At 43.2% G+C, this 13,988-nt stretch overlaps 1 protein-coding gene across 3 annotated transcripts in view; it reads right to left on the bottom strand.

Annotated features, from left to right (window-relative positions):
- Positions 1-2,409: 2,409 nt before the first annotated feature.
- The window catches only part of LOC110977671 (cyclic nucleotide-gated channel rod photoreceptor subunit alpha-like), a 31,941-nt gene continuing 20,362 nt past the window's right edge, over positions 2,410-13,988 (bottom strand). For 2 of the 3 annotated variants that reach the window (XM_087144547.1, XM_022231972.2), the window contains exons 12-22: positions 13,467-13,545; positions 12,684-12,802; positions 12,066-12,158; positions 10,669-10,765; positions 10,339-10,485; positions 8,664-8,843; positions 7,834-7,916; positions 6,527-6,720; positions 5,243-5,301; positions 4,912-4,947; positions 2,410-3,897 (exon numbers count right to left, since the gene is read on the bottom strand). In XM_087144547.1, coding sequence (XP_087000673.1) covers positions 3,274-3,897; positions 4,912-4,947; positions 5,243-5,301; positions 6,527-6,720; positions 7,834-7,916; positions 8,664-8,843; positions 10,339-10,485; positions 10,669-10,765; positions 12,066-12,158; positions 12,684-12,802; positions 13,467-13,545 — 1,711 coding nt within the window. In that variant the 3' untranslated portion in view covers positions 2,410-3,273. The remainder of the gene's footprint in view (positions 3,898-4,911; positions 4,948-5,242; positions 5,302-6,526; positions 6,721-7,833; positions 7,917-8,663; positions 8,844-10,338; positions 10,486-10,668; positions 10,766-12,065; positions 12,159-12,683; positions 12,803-13,466; positions 13,546-13,988) is intronic. The other variant, XM_022231971.2, reaches the window with a different exon arrangement.

Genomic DNA, 13,988 nt, shown 5'->3' with positions numbered 1-13,988 from the left:
AAAATTGAAATTCTTAAGAGGGTGCACTGAAATCCAAGGTATATGTATGTGAAATTTGCGCTAGCACGGCATTCCTTTATAATTACGCTGCTTTGTTTTTTAGCATTTTAATTAACAGTGGTCATTCCTAGACATTCTCAACATTTCCCCGTTGGACAAAAGCCTGGGCCGAAGGAAATACACCCACGTACTGTGACAATCAGTCCAAAAACACCCCCTGCTTCCACCAACTTATGCCATTCGATGAAAGTTCGAATAAAGCGTTGGCTGTAAACGTATTGGCTACTGAATAAGAAACTGCCGGATCGATCATTTCGTGCGTTCATGTGTGTCTAAAGAGTCTCGAAATATCGCATCCATTTCTTTGTTCTCGTAATATTCATGTACCTACCCGCATCGGGTACAAAATTTATTGCTCTCGGCATCTTGTAAGCCAACGTCAAATATCTGCATAATTAAAGAAATGTTTTATCCCCCAGGAACAATAGCCGCTTCAAGTCTATTGCTGATGGATGAAAGGGTGCATGGTATTCGAGAATTGGCGTTATGAAAGTAATCATTTAAGTGAACATTTTGAACAGCTGGACAAGTGTGCGCATGCGCCTCATACGCGTTCCACACGACCAAACACGATCCAAAGTTGCTGGCAGTGTTTGGGATTGGTTTCGCCTGTTAACCCTGTCGATCTATTGCTTGAACTAACTACAGGACGGTACGCGGTGTACATATTGTTTCTCGAGTTTAGCTGGCATCAACACGTCAGAGCATGGTCAGAGGGTCGCTGTTGCCAGATGACGCTGTTTCGATGGTGGCCACGACATCCACAAAAGGCAGGCTGGGGCCACAAATCGCCTTGTGTAGCTGGCAATCATTCCACTGCAGGGGCTAAGTGGAGACTGAGAGCCTGTCCCACAACAAAGTCACACTAATGACTTGAATGGGAATCCGGTGTATACGCCTAATAGCAGGACAAAGACTGGGCCAAATTGGTTTAGCCGTAGTCCCAAATCCCCCTCCATTAATCCCATCGTGAATCCATCGTGTTGTGTTCCCCCCTCAAGCTTTCTTCAAAGTGTTTTGGGATGATGATTTGAAACCAAACAACAGAGGAGACACGATCGGTTTTTTCAGCCTTCATTAAATCAACAACGTATTGCCTTATATCAGAGGGCCCCTGTAGGTAAAAAGGCGTAATTATTAGGAATTTGAAGTCTTCTTTGGATTCTGTGTAAGGGCTGTAAAGACCTGTCCATTTTCAACATAAAATATTTGCATTACGGTTGTCAACCTATGGTGGAAAGTTGCCTGTACTGTTCCGATTCAGAAGTTAGGTGAATCGAAACGCTAGCCTTCTTGCCGTAAGCCACGTGATTACTGATGGTATAGGCGATATTTGGTCTGGTTTCAAATAAAGAAAAGGAAAAAAAAAACGACTTCAGGTGCTCAGAAATATTCATGGTAACAAAATCGGTAATCGCTCAAAGTTGTGATCCTTCTACCTTTCCTCATCCTCCATCGCCCCTCCAAATTTCCGGTACAAATTTACGCCCCCGGAAGATGCAAATTTGGTTGAGCATCGTTTACAAGGATATAAAAATGGAGACATGATTCTTGAATTCCAGATGCATTGCTCAACGATTGGATCTTCTCGGATATTCCCAGTCTTTGTCTGGTATCAGCTCGCATACGCCAGTATGATAGACCGCTGCTAAGGGCCGATGTCTTTTATAAAATTTGGTGAAGGAATCACGTATAGTGCGAAGCATTGTAGACAGCGAATTGCCTCAAAACCTTTTGTTTAAATGTGAATAAACTCTGGTACAATGAGTTACAGTATGAACGCACATAAACGTAACAGTTTCAATTCCTCGAAGAAAGACAATGTTGCTATACCTCGTGATTCGGGGCGAGCTTTTGCAAACTGACCACCATTTCTGGAATGGACTGGTTCCTTTGTGCCTCTCTCATCATTGAATACAGTGTATCGGTGCAAGGCGTGATTACGTAACCGAGCAAAAGCTTGCCCAGAAACGAGGTATAGCAACAACATCTTTATTATGGAGAAATCAAATTGTTATGTTCACGCGAATTTAAGGGACTCAGTGAACCAGATTTTATTCAATTTTAACCCGCAAAAGGCTTATCAATACAACTGTACGTATACATTTCGAACTTGTCATGCGCATGCTGACGTATCCATCCGTGTTATTGATCAAAAGCATTTTATCCAACTTGAAGAAAATTCGGCACCATCTCATCAGGCCAACAGAGGGCGACGCCTATTAAATTTTGCCACCAACTTTAAATTCTCAGCATACCGTCCACATAACCTTTCACCCACCAAGTTTAAGTTTAAGGCAGAAATATGTTTGTAAAGACCAAAAAACAAACAAATCAGAAAGCAATGTGTCACCTTGTACAGTCTTCTGCAAAACAGACACAGTTTTATATGATATTCCAACATCATCACACCGCAAGAAGAGTCCGTGATCCTTATTCGCTGTATGATTATGCCGTCCATGTTCAATTCGAATAACAAATTTGATAGCATTACTGTTGCATATTTTTATAAACCTCAACAATGACAACAAGTGGAACAAATCAAGACAAGAGAGACGCAAAGTACTCAGACAAAGGTCAACATAGATCAAGCTGTCCAAAAAAAAGGAAACATTGAAACTAAAACTCAATCTCTGACGAAAACAGTTCAGTTCAAATTAACAGTAACCTAAAAGTTCAGAGAACTGAATTTTCTGAAACAGTGAAGTATTACAAACCAGGACTGAGAGAGAATGAACAACACAGCAAGTTGCGAAGTCTACATAGATCTGAATATTACCATGATCTTCAGCATCTGATTTCCATCAAATCTCCTCGCTGAATATACACTACAGTCCAACTGTGGGAGGTTATTATGATGACTTTTATGAACCGCGGAATGGACAAGTGAAGGTGTGCACAACTAAGACTAGGTGATGGCCACTGTCGATGGAAAGAGTAACGGATAACATATTCACTTTAGCAATAACTTATAGAGAGAATAGCTGCTCTTTACACTGTCTTTACGGCTGCAACAGTTTGTATTCTGTCTTTAGGAATCTTCTGTACCTTGGTTAGCAAAACACAGAACAGCGATAAAAATTAAAATTAACACTTTATTCGCATCTTACAGGGTAGGTATAAGACTGAAGAAACTCCACTTCTCTTGGGGTGGGGCTAAGCCAGTGAGATGAGGGAAGCTTATCATACATCCTCATTCGGTGGCATATTTTATCATAAGTCACTGTCTAAACTGGCATCACTGTAGCAGGATACATCGGATATGGCCCCGGACCCTCGTCCAGAAGAGGGGAGGGTCAGACTAGCTATCGCCGGCTGCAACTGGGACATCGTCTTCTCGATCTCTGAGTCGTTGGCCTGGTCCGATTGCTCCTCGTCAGCGAACACCTCCCACTTCATGGTCACTGGCTCTTGCTTGACCATGCCGTTGACCTGAATGCCCGGAACGATCATCTCCTTCATGTACTTGTCTCGCCTCGGGCTGTGCTCTGGGGACCTGTCTGTAGTGGACGGAGTCCTGTGCTTGTCCGCCAAGTTTCCGCGGGGTCCATGACCGTTGGACATGCCGTTCGTTGGCGTGTACCCATTGGCCGAGCCGTCGGCACTGTCCAGGCTGCTGGCCCACAGTGACGACTCGTGATCATCTACGCTACTGTAATCGTATGTGCTCAGGTGAAGCGATTTGGACCGCTTGACCAGGGCTTGACCAAACCGTCTGGGGGCGCGCCCGACCCCATTAATTCCTGTCGTCACGCGACTCTCCAGCTCCGAGATTCGTCTCAGGGCTCTCTTCAAATCTAGGTCCTTCTGCCGTAATTTTTTCCAGAGTTCATCACACTGGAAACATAAAAAAGATCCGGACAGAAGAAAAAAATAATTAGCTTGAGTGGAGAAGCGGTAATCAGTCCACAGCCTACCGTCTGCCTTGGTCGCTTTATCCCCTTCCCCGGTCATCAATTCGCGGTCTGACCCCCTCGCATTTTATCCCTCAACCTGCGCGGCATCTCGGCGGACATGGGGGATCTAGGAAAACAATAACGAAATTGCAGATGCGTCACGGAGTCTCGAAATCCAAGTGGAAAAGATGGGCAATCATCCATTAAAGACGGCAAACTCTAGAGCCGCTACATCTCCGATTACGGACCCGATTACCCAGCTATTACGAAAATAGGACGTTGACGCATATTTCCTCGGGAGAGTCATCTTGGAGTTGTTGGCACTGAACGCGCGGCGACCGCTGGTAGGGGGGGGTCAGGGAGAAGTAATCAAGGAGAAGACCGCGCGAAGCAAGTGAGAGAAAGTAAAATAATGTAAACATCAGTTGGGGATTGTCACTGCTTGGCAATCGGGTGATTATTGCAAAGCCATCATCTTCAGCTTTCAATCAGTGCATTTCGTTCGGCGGGTCCCGACAGATCCCCTCTGACCCGTTACCGTCTTTCCCTATAATCTCGCTCCGGGGGCAGAGTGCTAAACGTGCCCCTCTTTCCTGGCTTACTCTGCGCTGCTTTGCGGGCCCATCGTGCGAGAAGGGGGGAAAAAATCATAAACAACCCGCGCGGCTGATCTGTCAATGCCCCGATCATTACTCCTAACGGTCCCGGCAGTGGATTAGGGCCTTCTCTATTAGCAGAACCCCGTGTCTAGTAATGGCCAATTCATTGCAACATGTCAGGCGCACGCCAGACGGATGAATCATAACAAGGCATGAATTATGGTCACGATACAAACCCGCGACTTCGGCTAGTTGTAAAGTCTGGCTACGTTGTGTTGAAAGCACGGCGCATAATGTTTTCGCGAGCAGTGACTCTCTGGGAAATTCCCGTGCCATTCAAACAGTTTTTGACTTACCTTGTGCGAAAGCTCGTGTATTTTCGCTTTAGTTGACTTTAGGCAAAGAGAGAAAGAACAAATGAAAAAAAATAATTAATGATATCACTTAAAGAAAAAACAAATCTACGAAGCAATGTTCGGCAAAGGTATGACAACATAAGTGGATTAAACTGTAGTGTACAGGGAAACGTGCGACGTCAATTTCGTGGATGGGTCATTTTCTGTACCGGCAAACTCCAAACTGACTATGCGTAGATAAATTAGTATCCAAAGTCAATCAGGGTTACTTTAAGGTCAACTATAAACAGAAACAACATGAAATCAAACATGACATCTTGTTGGCACTTACCATGCTATCAAAATTCCTGAGTTCGTTGATTATGTGTCTCAGTTCGCTCATTTCTTTTCCTGTAAACAAATAATTACAGGCAAGAATTCAGAACGAATTGGCTTCTTACTAACGCCTATCGCCGCCACTAGCATCGCAATGGGTCCGCCGGACCGATCCGGCCGTCAGCTGAAAAGTGGACCCTGCAGAAATTCACAGTCCTATTCGTTATTTGAACTGAGCATGCTTTGCAAATAAGGACAGTAAATTTGCACGAAATTGCCCCCCCCCAAAAAAGATCTATGCCCTGGCTGCCTGAAGCCAGGGGTGTTAATAAACGCAATGTGTCTTTGTATAATATGCTCATTGGTTTGTTTCAAGGAGCTTAGAGGTGGAAGGAATTTCAAACGGCAGTCTCCCGAGGATATTTTGTCGCCAAATTTAAGATAACTGGAAATTCCGTTTCTTTCCTCGCTGAGACTTGAGCACGTACAAAAGTACACAGTGGGACAATAAAAGGGACCGATAACAATAAACAGAACAGATTCTAATTGTTTCAATTACAAATGGAATAAAACATATTGCTTCCAAGATGAAATAAACTAATTTGACAGAGGTCATAACGGTAAATTTGACATCTCAACCTTGACAACGCAGAAAAAACGTCGTGTTGGCCCTTGCCAGTTATACTGATTTCAATTGATTTGCCATTGCTAAGTTTTCCTGAACTACATTTTGATCAACACTTTCTTTGGATCAATAATTTGCATCAGTCCAATAAAACTATTCTACACTTTAAAAGGATCTCTAAACGTATTTAAAAACCTTTAAATAAAAAAAGCCGATCGCTACATTCATAGACGGTAAAAGCTGCACAACATGTTTCTATAATGTCTGATATAAGGACCTGGTTATTACTTGTCTTGATTTTTCACGAACTGAATAAATTATCAAGAAAGGCTTCGTTCTCAGCAGCGTCGGCGCGGATTAAAGAGAGAGAAAAACGTGCCGGCCATCATCCAACCCCCAGTAAGCCGGGCAAGGGCAGCTAGTCTCTGTTTAACGTACGTCTGGTCGGCCTTGCTTCGCTCAATACACACAGTTTTGTTCAAAACAGCTGATTTTATTTACTGTGATGTGATTACCAAGAGGCCCGATGTCGTATGGAACGAATCACTAGTAAAGTAGTAAGCAGCTCATCAGTTATCAGCACGGCATGCTTGCTTGTGCGCATGCAGCACGGGAACATATCGGGCAAGGTCCAGTGAACTTTCGAACCAAACGGGAGCCGGGTGGTGCCTGTACCTTTCATGGCGAGCTTGGATATCAGCTCAATCTGTGCCCGTAGACCGATCTCCCCTGCCGGTCCGCCCGTCTCGGGCCGGCCGTTTCCCTCGGCTGGCTCGCTGTTGTTGCCGCCGGCCTTGTCGTCTGGTGATTTCTGAAGCTGGTCTTGGCCCGGGACCTGTAAGGTAGCTTCGGACTTGCGACGTTGCATTCTAGAGGACAAAATAGAGAAACGTGACTACATTGTGATGACAAGCTGCCACATCTACGGTAGCAAAAGGCGACATTAAAGCAAGTTAACTTTATCCATAGCGTTTTGAAAGTTAACTTTTGTTAATCCATTTTTTTTCTTGAAGTTTAAAGAGCTCCAAGTAATATGCAAGAAAAGCGAGTCCATAGACATGTAGCATGGATGAACAAACTACACACAATTCCTGGGTCTCTTCTATTCGTCTGTAATATTTCGATTAATGTTTTGGTTTAGTACACTGTTCCGTCCGTCTGACGAAAACTTAACCTATGTTTTGTTTTTGTTGTTTTTTTTAAGGTGTGATTCTTAACTTGACCTAACCTGTGTCTACACGCAGGTCCAGATCTTTGCTGTAGCACTGTTGAATGATTGCATACCGGTACTAACAATGGAGTAACCTTAACTCAAGCCCGTTTCGGTCACGGCTATAAACCAGATGACTTTAGGGTACAGTTTGACGTTTATGGGCTTGAACTGATTTCTGGATTCGATGAGTCCGGTGTGGTGTGATCTTTGGACTCCATTAATGACACACCCTTCGACGGCAATGCGCATGACTTGGTGACATCCAATATGGGCACTGGGGTTGGGGGTCCATGATGGAAAGAGAGACATGCTTTTTTCAGGACAGTCCCGATTTCACATGACACCACGTGTAAGTTCAACAGACCGATGAGACCGTTCAGGCCTGGAGTCAGGGCCTAAATTGGGTCCAGACTCATTCCTCGATTTTTGACTAGCGAGAATATACTTTTTAGCTGCTGCCTCGATGCCCCGAGACTTAAACGGAGAACGCGCCCCAGCACCGATTTGAACCAACTTGATCGTACAATAATTACATGTCTTCGTAATGAAGCTGGACTACTGAGATCTGAAATGAGTTTAACTCATGACAGGAAACTCCATGATAAGGGATGATAACCAAGAAACAAAATTCCTTGGTTGGCTTATACATTTGCGAAAATTCGGAGCGAAAATCTTTATTGTTCACAAAATGAACGACTATACCTTCTTCCAACTGCAAGCAAAACAACAGTTATTCTTGTCACCTGACCCAATCCTTATCCGTTCTCACCTGGCAGCTTCTCTGTTTTTCTCCATCCTATCCCTACCATGTTTCTCCAGAACTTTCTTGGCATCTGGGTACTCGACCAAGGCCTGGTGAAATGGACACAGTTGTGATGTCTTTTGGATTGATTGTTTTTGCTGTGCGGCTGACGACATTTATGTTAATGACACAAAAGACAATCAAGATGTCATGTAACCTCAATCTCGCTTCACAATCGTCGTGTCATCAAAATGCCCAAACTTTCAATTCAACATTTAACACAGTTTGAAGAGGAGGGCCCATTACATTAAAATACACCAACAAAATTGTACTGGGCTTTTATTTTGACTTTTTAAAGAAAATGTATGTACATTCATTTGTATTGATTGCAAAACAATGGGTCGAACGTTAACAAAGGAAAAACGGATATGGATGAAAAACAGCTATTCCACTTCGTTCTAAATATAATCAACTGTTTCCCGATCGATGACTTGTGCAAACTGTCAAGCCGTTTTCTAACATCCGATTTTTTTGTTTCTTTAAAACCTGTCCTTTTTTCTTAGGACTAGCCAAAGCAATACGCGGGGAAAGACGTTAACTTTCATCTGACTTGAGAAATTACTGTGTAATTTATTTGTTTTTCAATTGTTAAAGTCCCACTCGTAATTTGTAGCGAAAAGTTAATAGAAAACCTCACAATATCGTGTTCACATCAATGCTAAAAGATTTCGATATTTTGAAGCAAATTATCTTCAGAATAGAAACCCTCGTAATTCCAAATTTCACTTCACTTTGTCCGCTATAAAAAACGAGGCATCCCCTTCAATTCCCCATATTTGCTGCCCCTCTTTGCTTGCCTGCATCAAGTCTTTCTTAGAGAGGCAGAGCAACTCCGAGTAGCCCAGAGACACTACGTCGGCCGTGCGCCGATTCTGCCCTTCGTCAAGCTTGAGTAAGCTGATCTCCCCAAAGTAATTACCCTCCGACAGCGTGGCGACCACCATGCTTTGTTGAGTTTCGGCATCTTGCACAACTACCTGAAAAAAAGTCAAAAAAGTAAAGGAGGGGAAAAGTTAAACGACCGGAAGATGGGAAAATGATACAGAATGTTACAAGAAAGACAAAAAGTTAAATATATATTTTAATGGATTGCTTCAATGAAGCAGATTGGTATGCTACGTGACTGGTGGCGAATTAGTTCAGTGTGTCCCGTAGACCGTGTTGAATCCGGCTGACGCCAAAACCGGGCACGTGATCAGATTCATCAGGCATGTAGACTTGCGATCAAGTCTGAACTGTGTCTTGTCTTGACGAACGGCTCCGTGCACCGCCCTCATCGGCGACTCTCATGTATTAGTCGCAGAAGGGTCGGCTGTAGTTGGCGTACCCGCAAGCTGCGTAAAGCTATTTAATACACTCGCGAAGTTCCGGTTGCAGAACATTTCAGAAAGCAGCGCTGGGACTCGACGTCAAGTCTAGTGGGAATAAAAGGCACAATACTGGGCGGAAAACATCAATTTACAACCCTAGACGCCTGCGTGCCCATGGGTTGATAGCTGTGCGTGGTTCGGACCGGCTGCTCTGGGGTTGTTTTTGAAATCTGATGACCCTGTCGCCAATTCGACGACCAAAAAATTAATGAATTATGCACAGTCATGATGTTGGGTTGATGCTGGTACCGCAACAGGGCATTTATGAGAACAATTGGATATTAAATGTTCCAAAACTAAGTCAGGATTCGATTTCACTTGTTGATGAAAATGGTCAGAGCCCGTAAAGAAGCAATTTCCACGTCTGACTGGAACTGAAAGAGAGTCAATGTAACTAATCACACCGGACGAGGAAAAGGTTCATTTTCTTCTTTGCAAAACTTTCTCCACAAAACAGTTCTCGAATCCAATCAATACCGTTGGTCCACTGATGTAACTAAAAGTGACAAAAACTGTGATGGCTTCAGACGATAGTGAGAGATACGAGATCAGGGTCTTGGAAATACAGCAAACACCATTATTTAATGAGATGCCTTGACTCGTACGCGTACCGAAAGTTACAAAGAAACTGCAGGAATGAAACGCGTTAAACAAATGCGGATCCGGAACGGACCAAAAAAACGTACATGTGGAAAGGAGGCGTACGATCCTTATGCTTTCTAGGGAATGCTGAATCCCTGAATTAACCTTTTACAAGAGAAATGGGAAAATGACATGCGACATTTCAAAATGAGCAGAAAAGAGAAAAAAGACGTTTACACAGGAGAATAAAATATTGGATCGGAGTATGCTGGAACCTAATTTTACTCCTCACCCCATCAAGGGAAACAAATAAAGCGAGGTCACTGCATGTACCAACCCCTTTGGCTGGTCACTAGTTTCCAAACATGTGACTGATCATCCCGAGAAGGATTTTTCTCCAGTTGAAACGAAACAGCTATCGATGTGAGCCCTGAGCTAAACTTTCGTGGTTACTCTGGCAGAAACGATTGTTTAATACTATGACCAAGCAAACGGCGAGAACGGAGAGCTCCTTCTTTACCTGTACTTTGCCGTGATTGATGATGTACATCTCCCTCCCAATCTCGCCGCGTCTACAGATGTAGTCCCCCGGCGAGAATATCTGCGATCGCAGCTTGAGGACCAACTCGCACAGTAGACCTTGCTCACAATCCTCGAAAATTTTCACCTGTGACCAAAAAAATGTACAGTTGATGCTCCGTTTATGGTATTCTTGTCCAAACAAACTATTCTGAAGATATGTTGACAGCACTGATGTTGTGGAGAGTACCACAATACCTTTAGCTGTGGGGACCTAAACTTCAAAGTTATATTCACTGATAATAGCCTGAGCTGTAAGGAATCTTCTCACCTTTTTCAGTGTTTCTAAATGGACATGGATTGCAATTTCTGCCCGAAGCCTGGGTGGAAGGATTTCCAAAAACGTCTGATCATCAAGAGCTTGGGTTCTGGGAAAGGGAGAATGAAATATGTGAAATTCTGGCATCAGATTACTACACATCAGTTTACTGTTCAATTTTCCGAACACCGCGGGAAACAGGGTCAGTTTCGTTTCCTCATGATTCGAGACTACCCTTATTTTTTTCGCTTGCAAATTAGTCACTTACTTCTTCTCTTATTTTTCCATATTTCCCCTGTCCATTCAGTTCATCAAATACATTTTCCTATCAGCAGAACATCCAATATCAATGTTCTCGGCTGTCGTTAGTTCTTGTCCACCATTATTTGTCCTTTGGATTTGTTTTTCTGTTTTGGAACCAGTCACAAGTATTTTCATAAATTATGAACACTGCAAAACAGTGGTGAATCATAAAAGGGTAAGAACTGAAGGCGCTCGTGGAAGAAACTTAATCAGTTTGCGGATCTGTTTAATGGATGAAAACATTTGGACTGTCATTTGTAGAAAAAAGACAGTCCTCTGTTTCCTTACCTCAAAACTGGATACACCATAGCGTATGACCATTCATTAGCCGGTAGGTAAGCCGGTTAGAAGGATTGCATTGTACTTGATCTCGGTTGTGAGATTATTTTCCCCTAAGTGGCGTGAGCTTGAGAACTATGGCTGAGTTCTGGTGGCTTGTTCTCGTATGTTCACAAACAGCTCGATTTGTTTTTCGTGAGTCGGCCGCTCGAACGCCGGGAACGTACAACCGGTTATCGCTGGTAGTTATTTGTAGCATGCAAGCAAGATGGCGGCGTCCTTGCGCATTCTTCGAGAGTTAATGTTTAGATAATTGGGCTAACTTCTTTTCCATTAAAATTATTTCTGTCATAGAAAATTATTGTTAATTTTGGGAAACTTTAAATTGTCTCCAGCTTTGCAAGCCATCTCTATAGTTTTTGCACCTCCCTGACGAGGAGGTGGTGTTTGAACCTGTTCCGAGAACAGTGTTCTTGGGTTATGTTCCCGCCGTTCGAGCCGAGAACACGAAACTCGTGTCAAGAACACGCCGCCCGAACTCGACCTATGAGGCTTGTAGCCTACAGCAAAACCAAATACAGTTACATAAATATTTTTCGTAATTTTTTCGAACGAAAAAGTTATGCAATTAAACAGATTAAATGAAACACTGACGGCAGAAACACTTGAATACAAAATTGTTTTTAGTGGTTAAAAAGATACAGTTGTCGCCACTCACTGCCCGTGAAACTTATAAACAGCGCCCCCACAGGTCATATGCCAGTAGTCACTCTAAATACAAAATGAGTGAGGGGGCTATTTGTGTTTTTATATATGATCCAACTCACCGAGACCAAGCATAATCGGACCACTTCTTGACGCGGGTTTGCAGAACGTCAGGCACTTTACGGTGATTCATGTAGAACTTTATTGCATCCATTCTGTCAAGAGGCGACCATTAAAGCAGTGTTAATGCACGTTGGTTGTGACAGCTGCTTTGCATGGTCTGGGTCAGCATTATTTTTGATATAGGGTTCTACTGACTAGGTTTTGTAAATGGTAGCTTAGAAAAGGAAATTATGCTAAGTACAGACAAGACGCTCTTTAATGTGAAACACCTGTTTATATTGGCAATGTATTCATAATTTTCTAGTTCCTTCAATATTGATCGGTTTGAGTGTTGTCTATTATTTTGATGCTTTTTCAAAGCTTCGGAGCGATAAAAAATATTGCTACGCTCTTGTTGACATTCAGTAAAAGGCATTGTCCCGATCTAGTGGCTAGAGATAGGTCTTGGTCATGAGCAAATACGTGGGAACATTGCCGACAGTGGTTGCAGCTCTGGTGCTGGAATCCGTTTCAGTCACAGCCTATATAAGTCAGGAATTACAGTTTGGACAGGATTCGGATTTGAGCACGCCCTCTGTTGGTCAACAAATTTCTGCGTGATTTATTCAGTCACTTACTTTGTGGTAAACTCCTGCCTCGCCGCGTTCATGTTGCTGATGACGTCACCAACGTTCCCGACAACAGCGGCAAAGAGAAACACGCCCACAAGAAATGTGATTCCAGTGAAAACGTATTCCTTGTAAGAAGAAAAAGAAGATGAAATAGCAAGCGTGATTCTTAGCCAAAACAGTTTGAAATATAAATGAGGCTTTTGTTGGTTGGAGCTAGATTAGGATAAATAATTTCAGTTTAATGTTTCGAAGTGTCCCTCCAGTTATCCACTATATTCTGCTTACTGTCTCCCTAAGGCCTCCCATGGGGTATCTTTGAAAATGTGTAGAAAAAAAAACTGCAATGCGCCATATTTATCTGATGCTTACTCCAAACTGTTGGGTCGTTATAAATGTTCTCAGACTAGTCCTCCCTAGAATGAGCCGACCATTATAAAGCTGTAAGTGCAGAAGTGATATCATTCATAGTAGAAATGAAACCATCCCTTCAAGTTTAATGAACAAAATGTATAGTCCTGTCCATATATGTGTCGTGGTAGTTTCAACTGACGCGGAAACTATTTCTGTTGACACTGTAAATGAATCAAGGAAGATGCTAGTGATTTGTGGGTAGGCTTTTTAAAAATTTGTTGTGTCCACTTCTGCTGGTGCTGTAAGGGTATTTATTGCAGGATATTTTAATGACAGGACGATTGGGGGAGTGGGGACAGGAGAGAGGTTTGGTAGGCGTGACAAAGCGAGCCCGCTCGTGCATAATTTAAGCATATCCAATACTCCTCCAATACTTACGACGTTGCTGACAGGGCTCGCTGTGCCTCCGATAGTGGTTAGGGTCACTGTAGACCAGTATATAGTCCGTATGTATTTACTGAGCAAGGCAAGAGAAACAACGGCAGAGAGATGTTGTAGACAGCAGCGGAGTAGACAAAATGACAGGAGGCGAGTGGCAAATACCTCACCAGAGGGCGCTGTTCAAAATAACCATTGCATAACCAAGTTCTGACCTGACATTGTCTACTTGTGGTTTCCAAAACAATGGTGTTTACCTTGGACTGATGCGACATTTCAAAATACAGTGTCTGTCAACATCTGGGATTGGGTAAGAACCAAATTTAGCTTGATGGCTGTTTGTGAGCTGCAGAAGCGCTTATGCGTGTGATATCTGGGAAAGAAAGCCTGTCAAAATGTTAATAAAAGCCCTAAGGAAGCCGCCCTTAAATAACGAAATTATGAATGTGAGTCCCATGCGATAAGCAAAGTTTGCACCAATCTTGGTGCAAATGGTCAGTACAGCGCCCTCAACGGCCTGGT

This window comes from Acanthaster planci, linkage group LG01 (assembly GCF_054643075.1).
Source record: "Acanthaster planci isolate LZ-2023a linkage group LG01, COTS_SCS, whole genome shotgun sequence".
NCBI lineage: Eukaryota > Metazoa > Echinodermata > Asteroidea > Valvatida > Acanthasteridae > Acanthaster > Acanthaster planci.
This window is presented reverse-complemented; position numbering and strand designations above follow the sequence as displayed.